At 37.1% G+C, this 13,858-nt stretch overlaps 1 protein-coding gene across 2 annotated transcripts; it reads left to right on the top strand.

Moving 5' to 3' along the window:
- Positions 1-9,739: 9,739 nt before the first annotated feature.
- Positions 9,740-13,542, top strand: LOC130976082 (thioredoxin-like protein YLS8). Of its 2 annotated transcripts, none has more exons than XM_057900832.1 (4): positions 9,740-9,941; positions 11,474-11,508; positions 11,661-11,803; positions 12,946-13,542. In XM_057900832.1, the coding sequence occupies exons 3-4, from the start codon at positions 11,684-11,686 to the stop codon at positions 13,252-13,254; spliced, it is 429 nt and encodes a 142-aa protein (XP_057756815.1). In that variant the 5' UTR covers positions 9,740-9,941; positions 11,474-11,508; positions 11,661-11,683; the 3' UTR covers positions 13,255-13,542. The 2 variants fall into 2 exon arrangements, with proteins under 2 accessions (XP_057756815.1, XP_057756816.1); XM_057900833.1 differs by having other exon boundaries at positions 9,755-9,941; positions 11,477-11,508.
- Positions 13,543-13,858: the final 316 nt, after the last annotated feature.

The raw sequence follows: 13,858 nt of genomic DNA, 5'->3' as shown, positions 1-13,858 counted from the left end.
GGAGAGGATGAGTATGTCACTGAAGAGCAAGTTGCTAAATACCTTGGAGCAATCATGAAGCTAAATGACAAGTTATTTGGAAATGAGACTTGGGAAGATGAACCTCCCTTGCTCACCAGGGAACTGGATGACTTGTCTAGGCAGAAATTACCTCAAAAGAGACAAGATCCTGGGAAGTTTTCTATACCTTGTACCATAGGCACCATGACCTTCAAGAAGGCCTTGTGTGACTTAGGGTCAAGTGTAAACCTCATGCCTCTCTCTGTAATGGAGAAGTTATGGATCTTTGAGGTACAAGCTGCAAGAATCTCACTAGAGATGGCAGACAACTCAAGAAAACAAGCTTATGGACTTGTAGAGAATGTTTTGGTAAAAGTTGAAGACCATTACATCCCTACTGATTTCATAGTCCTAGAGACTGGGAAGTGCATGGATGAATCCATCATCCTTGGCAGACCCTTCCTAGCCACAGCAAAGGCTGTGATTGATGTTGATAGAGGTGAACTGATCATTCAAGTGAATGAAGAGTCCTTGGTGTTTAAGGCTCAAGGATATCCCTCTGTCACCATGGAGAGGAAGCTTGAAGAGCTTCTCTCAAATCAGAGTCAAATAGAGCCCCCACAGTCAAACTCTAAGTTTGGTGTTGGGAGGCCACAACCAAACTCTAAGTTTGGTGTTGAACCCCCACATTCAAACTCTAAGTTTGGTGTTGGGAGGTTCTAACATTGCTCTGAGTATCTGTGAGGCTCCATGAGAGCCATCTGTCAAGCTACTGACATTAAAGAAGCGCTTGTTGGGAGGCAACCCAATGTTATATTTTGACTATTTCTCTTTGTTATTTTATGTTTTTTTTTTGTAGGTTGATGATCATAAGAAGTCACAAAATCCATTGAAAAAAGCAAAAACAGAATGAAAAACAGGAAGAAAAACAGCACACCCTGGAGGAAGAACTCACTGGCGTTTAAACGCCAGTGAGGCTAGCAGTTGGGCGTTTAACGCCCAGTCTGGCACCATTCTGGGCGTTTAACGCCAAAAAGGGGCACCAGACTGGCGTTAAACGCCAGAAAAGGGCAAGAACCTGGCGTTAAACGCCAGAAATGGGCACCAGCCCGGCGTTTAACGCCAGAATTGGCTCAAAACGTGATTTTTGATGCCATTTGGTGCAGGGGTGACTTTTCCTTGACACCTAAGGATCTGTGGACCCCACAGGATCCCCCCAAACCCCTCACCTATCAAATCCCATCTCTCTCTTCACCACTCACCTCCATAAAACCCCAATTACTTCACCATCCAAATTCAAACCACTACTTCTTCCCCTTTTGGCCTAACCACAAAGCCATCTCCCTCTCCTCCATTTCTTCTTCTTCTACTCTCTTCTTTCTTCTTTTGCTCGAGGACGAGCAAACCTTTTAAGTTTGGTGTGGTAAAAGCATTGCTTTTTGTTTTTCCATAACCATTTATGGCATCCAAAGCCGGTTCAACTGAGAAGGCATGACCTCAAGCCCATCACTAAGAAGAAGATGGAGCAAACAAGAGATCCCTGAGATACCTCAAGGGATGCACTTTCCTCCACAAGACTATTGGGAGCAACTGAACACCTCCCTAGGAGAATTAAGTTCCAACATGGGACAACTAAGGGTGGAGCACCAAGAACACTCCATTCTCCTCCATGAAATTAGAGAAGATCAAAGAATCATGAGAAAGGAGCAACAAAGACAAGGAAGAGACATTGAGGAGCTCAAGCACTCCATAGGATCTTCAAGAAGAAGAAAGAGCCGCCATCACTAAGGTGGACCCGTTCTTTAATCTCCTTGTTCTTTATTCTTCTGTTTTTCGAAAATTATGCTTTATGTTTATCCATGTTTGTGTCTTATGATCATTAGTGTCTTAGTGTCTATGCCTTAAAGCTATGAATATGAATCCATCACCTTTCTTAAATGAAAACTGTTTTTATCACAAAAGAACAAGAAGTACAGGATTTTAAATTCATCTTTAGAACTAGCTTAATTAGTTTGATATGGTGACAATACTTTTTGTTTTCTGAATGTATGCTTAAACAGTGCATATGTCTTTTGAATTTGTGATTCATGAATGTTAAAATTGTTGGCTCTTGAAAGAATGATGAAAAAGGAGACATGTTACTGAGGATCTGAAAAATCATAAAAATGATTCTTGAAGCAAGAAAAAGCAGTGAATACAAAAAAAAAAAGAGAGAGAAGCAGAAAAACGAAAAAAAAGTGGAGAAAGAAAAAGAAAAGAAAAAGAAAGAAATAAAGTTGTGATCCAAGGCAAAAAGAGTGTGCTTAAGAACCCTGGACACCTCTAATTGGGGACTTTAGCAAAGCTGAGTCACAATCTGAAAAGGTTCACCCGATTATGTGTCTGTGGCATGTATGTATCCGGTGGTAATACTGGAAGACAGAGTGCTTTGGGCCACGGCCAAGACTCATAAAGTAGCTGTGTTCAAGAATCATCATAATTAACTAGGAGAATCAATAACACTATCTGGATTCTAAGTTCCTAAAGAAGCCAATCATTCTGAACCTCAGAGGATAAAATGAGATGCCAAAACTGTTTGGAGGCAAAAAGCTACTAGTCCCGCTCATCTAATTTGGAGCTATGTTTCATTGATAATTTGGAGTCTATAGTATATTCTCTTCTTTTTATCTTATTTGATTTTCAGTTGCTTGGGGACAAGCAACAATTTAAGTTTGGTGTTGTGATGAGCGGATAATTTGTACGCTTTTTGGCATTATTTTTAGTATGTTTTTGGTAGTTTTAGTTGAGTTTTTATTATATTTTTATTAGTTTTTAATTAAAATTCACTTTTCTGGACTTTACTATGAGTTTGTGTGTTTTTCTGTGATTTCAGGTATTTTCTGGCTGAAATTGAAGGTTTTGAGCAAAAATCTGATTTAGAGACTCAAAAGGACTGCAGATGCTGTTGGATTCTGACCTCCCTGCACTCGAAGTGGATTTTCTGGAGCTACAGAAGCCCAATTGGTGCGCTCTCAACGGCGTTGGAAAGTAGACATCCTGGGCTTTCCAGCAATATATAATAGTCCATACTTTTCCCAAGATTTGATGGCCCAAACCGGCGTTCAAAGTCACCTACAGAAATTCCAGCGTTAAACGCCGGAATTGGCACCTAAATGGGAGTTAAACGCCCAAACTGGCATAAAAGCTGGCGTTTAACTCCAAGAAGAGTCTCTACACGAAAATGCTTCATTGCTCAGCCCAAGCACACACCAAGTGGGCCCGGAAGTGGATTTTTATGTCATTTACTCATCTCTGTACACCCTAGGTTACTAGTTTTCTATATATAGGACCTTTTACTATTGTATTTTCATCTTTTGATCATGTTTTATGATTAAACCCTCTTTGGGAGGCTGGCCATTCGGCCATGCCTAGACCTTGTTCTTATGTATTTTCAACGGTGGAGTTTCTACACACCATAGATTAAGGTGTGGAGCTCTGCTGTACCTCGAGTATTAATGCAATTACTATTGTTCTTCCATTCAATTCCGCTTGTTCTTTGTCCAAGATATCACTTGTTCTTCAACTTGATGAAGGTGATGATTGACGCCCATCACCATTCTCACCCATGAACAAAGTGACTGACAACCACTCTTGTTCTACAAGCATCTGAGGCTTAGTGAATATCTCTTGGATTCCTGATTGCACGATGCATGGTTGATCGCCTGACAACCGAGTGCTCGCCTGACAAACGAGCCAACCATTCCGTGAGATCAGAGTCTTCGTGGTATAGGCGAGAACTGATGGCAGCATTCAAGAGAATCCGGAAGGTCTAACCTTGTCTGTGGTATTCTGAGTAGGATTCAATGACTGAATGACTGTGACGTGCTTCAAACTCCTGAGGGCGGGGCGTTAGTGACAGACGCAAAAGAATCACTGGATTCTATTCCGGCCTGATTGAGAACCGACAGATGAATTCTGCTATGCTGTGACCAGAGCATATGCAATCGTTTTCAATGAGAGGATGGGAGGTAGCCACTGACAATGGTGAAACCCTACACAAGCTTGCCATGGAAAGGAGTAAGAAGGATTGGATGAAGGCAGTAGGAAAGCAGAGAGACGGAAGGGAAGGCATCTTCATGCGTTTATCTGAAGTTCCTACCAATGAATTACATAAGTATCTCTATCTTTATCTTTTATGTTATTTTCGTTCATCATCATATACATTTGAGTTTGCCTGACTAAGATTTACAAGATGACCATAGCTTGCTTCAATGCTAACAATCTCCGTGGGATCGACCCTTACTCACGTAAGGTATTACTTGGACGACCCAGTGCACTTGCTGGTTAGTTGTGCGAAGTTGTGTAATGCCATGGTATTGAGCTACCACGTTCTTGGAGCCATTACCGGGGATTATGAGAGTTGTGAAAAAGTATTGTTCACAATTTCGCGCACCACTAAACATGATCAATCTTTCTACCCCGACTTCTTTAGTCAGCTTCAAGCCAACAAGTAAGGCTTCATATTCTGCTTGATTGTTAAAAGCAGGAAATTCGAACTTTAATGAGAGTTCAATATGAGTTCCTTCTTTGTTTTCCAGAATTATTCCTACTCCACTTCCAGCTTTGTTGGGTGATCCATCTACATACAAACACTAGGTTGTGGAAATTCCCTAGGCTTCTGTGTATTCTACCACAAAGTCGGTCAAATATTGGGACTTGATTGCTATCCGAATTTCATATCTTAAGTCAAATTCAGACAGTTCTATTGCCTATTGTAGCATTCTCCCTGCAATGTCCGTTTTCTGAAGAATATGTTTCATGATCAGTTCAGATCTTTATAATGTGGGCTTAGAAATAAGGTCGGAGCCTTCTGGAAGTATTAATAAGGGCATATGTAAACTTTTCTATCTTTTGATAGTTTAGTTCTACCCCCTGCAGAACTTTACTGACAAAGTAGATAGGCTGTTGTCTGTGTTCATCTTCTCGGACTAATGTCGAGGCTATAGCCTGGCTTGCAACTGCCAGATAGAGGATGAGTTCTCCTCTTAGGACAGGTCAGGTAAGTATTGGAGGTTGGCTCAAAAAAGTTTTAAAGTTTTAGAAGGCTTGCTCACATTCCTGAGTCCATTCAAATTAGTTCTCTTTTTTTTAGTATTGAGAACAGAGGTATAGACTTCAATGTTGATCTGCCAGGAATCTGGATAAAGCTGCTAACCTTCCATTTAGTTATTGGACTTCCTTGAGAAAAGTCGGGCTTTTCATCTCTAAGATTGTTGTGTATTTGTCTGGGTTGGTCTCGATACCCCTTTGAGTGAGTATGAAGCCTAAGAATTTTCCGGCCTCTACTACAAATGTGCATTTTAAAGGATTCAGTCTCATCCTGTACTTCCTTATCGTGGTGAATACCTCAGCTAATTCAGACAAGAGATTGAGGTTGTCTCTAGTCTTGACAAGCATTTCGTCCGCATATACTCCCATCAACTTTCCAAGATGAGATGAAAATACTTTGTTCATCAATTGTTCATATGTGGCCCCAACATTTTTTAATCCAAAAGAAATTACTACATAACAATAGTTAGCTTTGGAGTGATGAAAGATGTCTTCTCTTGATCTGACTTGTACATCTAAATTTGATTGTATCCCAAGTATGCATCCATGAACGACAGATATCTATACCCTGAAGCTGAGTCGACCAAGCACCGATGCTGGGATAGGGATATGGATCCTTGGGACAAGCTTTATTGAGGTTGGTGTAATCAACACACATCCTCTATTTCTCAGCTTCTAATAAGGCTTGCACTTGCTTTTTTACGACTTGTGCTCTTTCGGGACCGAGCTTCCATCGCTTTTGTTTATCAGGCCGGGAGCCTGGATAAATGGCAAGCTTGTGACACATGAGGCTGAGGTCTATCCAGACATATCGGAGGCTTTTCAAGTAAAGAGGTCGAAATTTCTTTGTAAGTGCTCAATGATATTTGCTTTTAATTTTTCATCCAAGTTGGCCCCTATACTTGTTGTATTTTCTACCTGATCTCCAATTTGAATCTTTCCAACCATTCCTTTAGGTTGTAGACGCAGGTCTTTCCGTGCACGGATACCACCAAATTTAATAGTATTGACCTCCTTACCCTTTGTACTGCCCCCTAAGTTGAGGCTTTCATTGTAACATTTTTCTTGCTAATTTCTTATCTCCTTTTACAGTGGTAATTCCTTCTACAGTTGAGAATTTCATGCAAAGGTGAAGTGTAGAAACGACCGCAACCAGTCGGTTTAAGGTGATTTAACCTATTAAGGCATTATAGGCTGATGTTACATCAATTATGATGTAGTTAATGCTTAAAGTTCTGGATTTCATATCTTTGCCAAAAGTCATATGTAACAAAATGAAATCAAGAGGTCGGATCGACGTATCTCCTAACCCAAAAAGGTTGTCCATATAAGCCTTCAGTTCCTTTTCTTCTAATCCGAATTTGTCAAAAGCGGGTTTGAATAAAATGCCGACCGAGCTTCCTTGATCCACCAATATTCTATGGAGGTTTGCATTAGCAAGGATCATTGTGATTACCACAGGGTCATTGTAACCAGGTGTCACTCCTTGAGCATCTTCCTTGGTAAATGAAATAGTTGGTAAATCAGGAATTCCGCAATCTTCCACGACTTGTTATACTTTCTTGAGATGCCTTTTGCGTGAGGATTTAGTAATTTCTCTCCTGCAAATGCTCCGTTTATTATGTGTATGTGCCTATCCGGGATTTATGGTGGCCGGTCTCGCCGACCTCTATCTTCATCACCTTTCTTCTTCTTCCCTGGGTCGTCCAATCTTTTCGCGAGGTATCTATCTAGCCGATCTTCTCTAACCAACTTTTCTATAACATTTTTCATATCATAACAATCATTCGTAGAATACCCATATAATTTGTGATACTCGCAATATTCCGTTTGACTTCCAGTCTTTTTGAGTTTAATTGGGCGAAGAGGCGAAAGTTTTTCAGTGTGACAGATCTCCTTGTAGATATCAACAAGAAAAATTTGGAGTAGCGTGTAATTGTGGTATCTCTGAGGTTTTTACGAGTTGTATTCTTATTTTTTCTTTGTCTCCTTATCCATATCCCGATCTTGGTAGGGAGGTTTGGCCTTGGGACTAGATCTCTAAGTTAGGAGTTCTCCTCCATGTTGATATACTTCTCTGCCCACTTTTGTACTTTATATAAAGAGGTCGGATGCCGCTTTGATATGGATTGAGAAAATGACCCTTCTCTAAAGTCATTAACAAATCCCATTATTACTACTTCAGGAGGCAAATTCTGTATTTCTAAGGAGACTTTGTTAAACATTTCCATGTAAGTTCGGAGAGTCTCTCCGATTTCTCGTTTTACCCATAAGAGACTTGGAGCATGTTTGACTTTGTCCTTATGAATTGAGAATTGGATAAAAAACTTTCTTGTCAGATCATCAAAGCAAGTCACTGACCTGGACGGTAAGCTATCGAACCACTCTATTACTGCTTTGGTTAATGTTGTCGGAAAAGCCTTACAACGAGTCACATCGAACGCATCGGCCAGATATATCCTACTTTTGAAATTGATGAGGTGATGTCTTAGGTCAGTCGTTCCTTCAAAGAGATCCATGTCGGTGGATTTTAAAATTACTTGGGACCCTAGCCCGCATGATCTTTTCTATGAATGGATCTTCTCCTCGAAAGGGTTTTTTTCTCGTTCCGCGTTGTTGGTCCGATTTCATAAATCAGCTTCTAATTTTAGAAGCTTTTCCTCAAGTTCCCTTCTACGTCGTACTTCCTTTCGCAGATCTCTTTTGGCTTTCCTTTGTCGCTCGATCTTCTGTTTGAGTTGTACCAACTAGCCATGATGTCCGTGTACGAGTCCCATGATCTTAGTTGGGTGTGGAGGTTCTTCGTTTTCATGTGGGTATACTTCTGACTGCAGTCGTCTGCTATGAGAATTTCGTGATGTTCCTTCTCCATTAGGATTACTTGATCCTTCTTGTCGTGGGGGTATCATAAGGGTTTGGTCATCGTTACGAGGTTCTGACTCAGACTCGGATGCAGTGTGTCCGTCTTCAAATTGCTCGTTAAGTTAGCAAAAGGCTTTAGGCAGGATTTTAGTAGATTAGATTCTCAATGTATTTGAGGGTGACAGTGTATTTATAGTAGAATAGATAACTACTTTTTAGTGTAATTCCACTTTTTGATGGTGAATAATGGTTCCCTTTTTCTAGAAAAATTATTGAGATATCCCTTTTAGATAGATGGGAGATATCTTAGGAGTTAGTTACTCATTCAAATAAGTAAGGCTGGGTTGGTTGTCATTGCGCCCGACCTATGTGAAGTCGGGCAGGCGTGGGGGAGACACGATCTCTTAAATGGGCCTTTATTCATTTTGGGCTTAGTTATTTTGTGGGTCAGGGTATGAATACTACTAAAATGATATTTAAAAATTTATATTATTAAAAAAATTCTAAAATATATGAAAAATAAAAAAATTACAAAATATTTAAAATTATGACAAAAAACAATAAATTAAATATATATTCTTAAAAAGATATTAGAAATAAAATTTTTATGTGATTTATTATGAATATAAATAGAAAAATCAAACCTTTTCAATTTAGAGAGAGAGAGAGATGATTATACTTTATCATATAACGATAATTTTCATGTTGCGTAATTAATTTTTAACCCAATTTTTAATAATTAAAAATTAAATAATTAAAATTATTAAATGTCGAATATTTTGAATTTGATCAATTTTGTTTTATTAATCAATTATGAATTTAAAATTAAATTTGAGTAAGAAAATAAAAAATTATTTTAAATTTTATCTCACTAATCAAAATTAATTCTAAAAAATAAAAAATTATTTTGTACATTATATTGTAGTATAGTGTCGTTATTTTTTTTAATGATAATTATTGCTAAATAAAATGGTGTAAAAAATTAGAAGAAAATATATTTACTAATACAAAGGGATAATAATTTATTTTTCAATAGAATAATAAATTATTGAGTTATGGTTTGTCTTCCCACAAACATTACTCAATGATAGTATTCTAGTAATGTTTTCAAAAAATATTAACCAATTTAAACTTTTGTAATAGTATATCTGTATAAGTCTATAAGTTTAAAAGCTTGAAAATTATGTTATAGAATGTAAAATTTTAACTAGTACTAACATTGATGATATTATTTTGATTTCAAAAATAAATATGATACCAATAAATGAAATTATTCATTCTAACTAAATTTTAACAAAGACAAATCTTTGTAAATATTATTATTGATGAGTAATTGTTCTACTTAAAGACAAATACAATTTTTTTCTGTGGTATTTTCTAATTCGATAGACCTTAAGAAAAAATAATATTTTTTTAGATATGTTTTAACTCGGCTGATCAAGGAATGGATGAGTGAGATGACCAATCAACCAATCTAAATTAATTTAGACAACGCTAATTATTTTAAATATTTTTAACATTAAAAATCATTAAACTTTGATTTTAATTTTAATTTTATAAATATGATTTTTAATTTTAATTTTATAAAATATTTATAGTGATAATTATGATATATTTTTTTCATTTAATTCTCTTTAACAAAATTTTTTTTATATATTTTTATGTATTATGTCGTGTAAGATACCGGAATATATATTAGTTTAGGGTTAAAAAGTAAATTGTGAATTTTTAATATTAAAAATTAAATATATAATTCCGAATAAAACGACGTGGTTTTATTTATTTAAAAAAAAAAACAAAAGCAGAACCATTCGTGAACCACCCCCCGCCCCTCTTCTTCCCCCAATCATTCGTGCACTCCCTGGAGACCTCTGAAGCCAAGGAAAACCCTAGCCCTTCTCCCTCTTCCCCGTGTCGTTTTCATCTTCCTCTTCCCCAGGTAGCTCGGCACGTCGTTTTCATCTTCGCTGGCTTCTCGGCTCGGAACCCAGGTTACTGGCCCTGCTTTCAATTCTTCGCTTCCGCTTCTTCCTTTTAATTTATGAATGTTCGGTCTTCTTCTTCGTTTGAAGTTCTGAAATTGTTCCATTTTTGTTCCATTTTTCTTGTAATGTTCTGTAAATTGTAATTGTCTGCTGCTGATGGATCTGTCTTGTATTTGCTGGTTGCTGATGGCTGTAATTTTTTCTTTCAAATTTACTGATGGCTTGATGGCTCTGTTAGTCTGTTGCTTTCAATTCTTTGCTCTGTTACTGATGGCTCTGTTACTGATGGCTCGATGGCTCTGTTAGTTACTGATGGCTCTTAATTTTTTGTTCAAATTTACTGATGGCTTTGTTTGTAGTTGCTGGTTTTGTTGGGTGAAGGTTTAGTGTTTTGGAATGTTATATACTGTACTAATGTTTGTAATTGCTGGGTGAAGGTTTAGTGTTTTGTGATTATTGGGTAATGTTTTGGTTTAGTGTTCTCTCTTTTCCAGATTTCTCTTCTCCCTGTATTTCTGCATGTTGCTGAATTGGTAATCAATAAATTTGCCTTTTTGCTGTAAATCGGGGCTTTACTAGGATTTGTTAAATTTGTTGCTGTAACTTGAATTTGTTGCTTCCCAGTCACAGAATTAGAACAGAATGCTCAGTCAGTGCTTGATTGATTGGCTTTGCTCACTGATTGTATTTGATGATAAATTTTAAATTGATAACTTTTAAATTTTAAATTTGCACTGCCTACTGATTCACTGTTCTTTCGGTGCTTTTCGTTGTTGTTAATCATTGTGATGAGCTTTGTTAAAATTTGCACTGCCTATATTACTGAGTGTTCCTTCAGTGCTTTTTGTTGTTGTTAATCATTGTGATGAACTTTGTTAAAATTTGCACTGCCTATGTTACTGATTCACGGATTCATCCCTCTCGTCATTATTATTGGCATGAACTCCGAACCAAAACCCCAACTTTCTGGATAAAATTGTAACGAAAGCTGATTGGGACTTTTTCTTCTACCTAAGGTATGAATCAGAATGATGAGGCCAAGTTGTGAATACACAAGTGTCAACGGACTATAATATATATTGAGTTTGTGACATTAGAAGGGTGTAATAATAACAATAATGGAGTCATGTTATTTGAATATTGAGGTTTAACATTTAAACTCTCAGCTTCTCAGCCTTGTTTGATTCTTCATCTCAGGCAATTGAATCGAATCAACCAGGCCTTCCTTTTCTTTTCCTTTTAGTTGATTCTTAATTTTTCTAATATATGTAACTTTCTGAATCAAGTGGATCAGATTATGTAGTTTTCTTGATTTGGGATATTTTTGGAGACGCAATAGAAGAGCTATTTTATTATTATGTTTGCTATAATAATATTCACATGTTATGTATGCTTGTGATTATTTTGGTGTTTACATTTTCTTTCCAAGTCACTTGCTGTGGTTGTTCTTTCCGAGTCATATTGGTTTTGGTGATCTAAACACGTAAGAATTTAGTTGAACAAAATATTGATCCAAAGTCATATATTTGTTTCTGCAGCAGTTCTTCTAAGTACTGTACCCCTATCCGTTGAGGTACACTCTCTTCCTCTGTCTTTGATTCTTATCATCTAACGAACTAGTAATTGCAAACCTCAAATTCTCTTATTATTATTTTATTAAAATTGTGTTAGTAATTTGATTTGGAAGGGGTTGGGTTGGGTTTGGTTGGTTTTCATATGAATTAGGGTTTGTTGAAAGAAGAAAGGAGATGTCGTACCTGTTGCCGCACTTGCATTCGGGATGGGCGGTGGATCAGGCGATTCTTGCGGAGGAGGAGCGTCTTGTTGTCATCCGCTTCGGCCATGATTGGGATGAGACCTGCATGCAGGTAATTCCTACCCTTATGTTTTTTTAACATTAGAGTCTGGCTTGGATTGATTTTCGTGTATTGGAGTATAAAACTGAGTTGATTGTTGTAATAATGAGCTGTAAGTGTTTATCATCAAATATACACGTTTTATGAATTTTTTTTATGTATGTATGATCTAGCCGTTAGCATTGCTTGAATTGGGATTCAATTCATGTGGTTTGATGTGGCTCATCAATCCAGCAGCAGTATAGATTATATGAAGGATTGTTTTCCTGTCAGAACGACACAGCTTGAATCGTGCAGTGATTGCCGGTTTGCAATGTGTCCATGTGTTCTCTCGAACCCTTTACCTTTCTTTATGGTCTCCCTCTCTCCATAAGACAAAGGAGAGACAAGGAGGATGCCTTATTGTGCGCCTGCAAATAAATGGTGTGTCCTATAGAAAGGAGGAAGAGGTTCAGAGGAAACTAAAAATGGCTGAAAAGCCAAACATCGGGTTTTATGGCTAACTGAAATATAAAGAAAAGACCAAATAACAGCTGACAAATTGAATTTCGAAACACAGCTTTTTGCCTGCTCAAATATTCAGGTACAACCCCTTTATCTCTGTTCCTTTATGCTGAACTAATTACCAATCCACCAGGTAAAAAGATAAAGAAAATTATAGTCAGTCTTTCAAATTGACTAATTTACTTTTTTGCTTAGACCGTTGATGAATTAGTTGAATTTAGGTGATTATAATGTTATATTAAAAGAAAGTTATCTTTTTTTGTTATTTAGGATGTGATTCATGATTCAGCTCAACTCGTGGTCCTGAAAATAAGTTTGCAATTTGAATCTCTGACGACCATGGTCTGGCTTATTGAAATTGACTAATATTAGTAAATCTTATAGGACTTTTTATTCTTCAATGAACATGATGATGTTGGTTGAATGTCTATGAGTGTGCCTCAACCAACCTAGTTTTTGTATGTTTATCCCAAATTTTGTAATTTTTGTGTCTTTGCATTTGTGCCTGCCTTCCAGAATGAAGATGTGGTTTTGGTTGGTACATGTTACTTTGAAGTAGCATTATATTTAGATTACTATGACGAAACACCATAGAAATTGTAGCATGGTGTCTTGTCTTCTAAATAATAATTTATTTTTTGCTTGCTCAGATGGATGAAGTGTTAGCATCAGTTGCTGAAACAATAAAAAACTTTGCTGTAATTTACCTTGTGGACATCACGGAGGTTCCTGATTTCAACACCATGTACGAGCTCTATGACCCATCCACAGTGATGTTCTTCTTTAGGAACAAGCACATTATGATAGACCTTGGCACTGGAAACAACAACAAGATCAACTGGGCTCTCAAGGACAAGCAAGAGTTCATCGACATTATCGAGACAGTTTACCGAGGGGCAAGGAAGGGCCGTGGTCTCGTGATTGCCCCCAAAGATTATTCAACCAAGTACCGTTACTAAGCCTCACAAGCAAACATTGCTGCTTTGTTGTAATCACCATATATTGTGCATCATACCTTTGATGTTTCTGGATCTGTAAGACAATTCCTATGTTTAATTTTTCTTCCAAAAATTGCTTAGCTGCTATTACCAGCAATATATGGTGTCTTTACTGCTTAGCTGCTTAGTCTGTTTTTATCATGTTAGCGTAGCAGTGCTCTGCTCTGGTAGCATGCAACGTGTTATTTGGCGAAAATTGCAACAGGTGCTCTTATTTATAAATTATAATCTATGATTGCAACTTTCTTATTACAGAATTTTATTTATTTTTTGAAGTTGATTATTCACCGTATGTGGTAACAAGTTGATGAAGGCATCTTGTAATTATTTGAATAACGTATCATCCTTCAAAGTTAAATCTATGTATTAAGTTAACAAAATGAATAAGAATTGGGTCTCATGTGCATGGTTTTTCACAGAATAGGGAGAGAGAGAGTTGATTATACTTTATCATACAATGATAAATCTCATGTTGCGGAAGCTTACAGTGCTTGCTTATATAGCAAGTTATTACATATTGCATAACTAACTCAAAATAGACTCACTTGTAACAAACTACAACTAA

Source organism: Arachis stenosperma, chromosome 4 (genome assembly GCF_014773155.1).
Source record: "Arachis stenosperma cultivar V10309 chromosome 4, arast.V10309.gnm1.PFL2, whole genome shotgun sequence".
Taxonomy (NCBI): domain Eukaryota; kingdom Viridiplantae; phylum Streptophyta; class Magnoliopsida; order Fabales; family Fabaceae; genus Arachis; species Arachis stenosperma.
The sequence above is the reverse complement of the archived record's forward strand: the minus strand, read 5'-3'. Positions and strand labels throughout refer to the sequence as shown.

Coding starts and splice junctions, on each gene's coding strand:
- LOC130976082 (XM_057900832.1), top strand. CDS start 11,684: ATGTCGTACCTGTTGCCGCACTTGCATTCGGGATGGGCGGTGGATCAG. Junction 11,804..12,945: donor GGGATGAGACCTGCATGCAG/GTAATTCCTACC, acceptor TTGCTTGCTCAG/ATGGATGAAGTGTTAGCATC.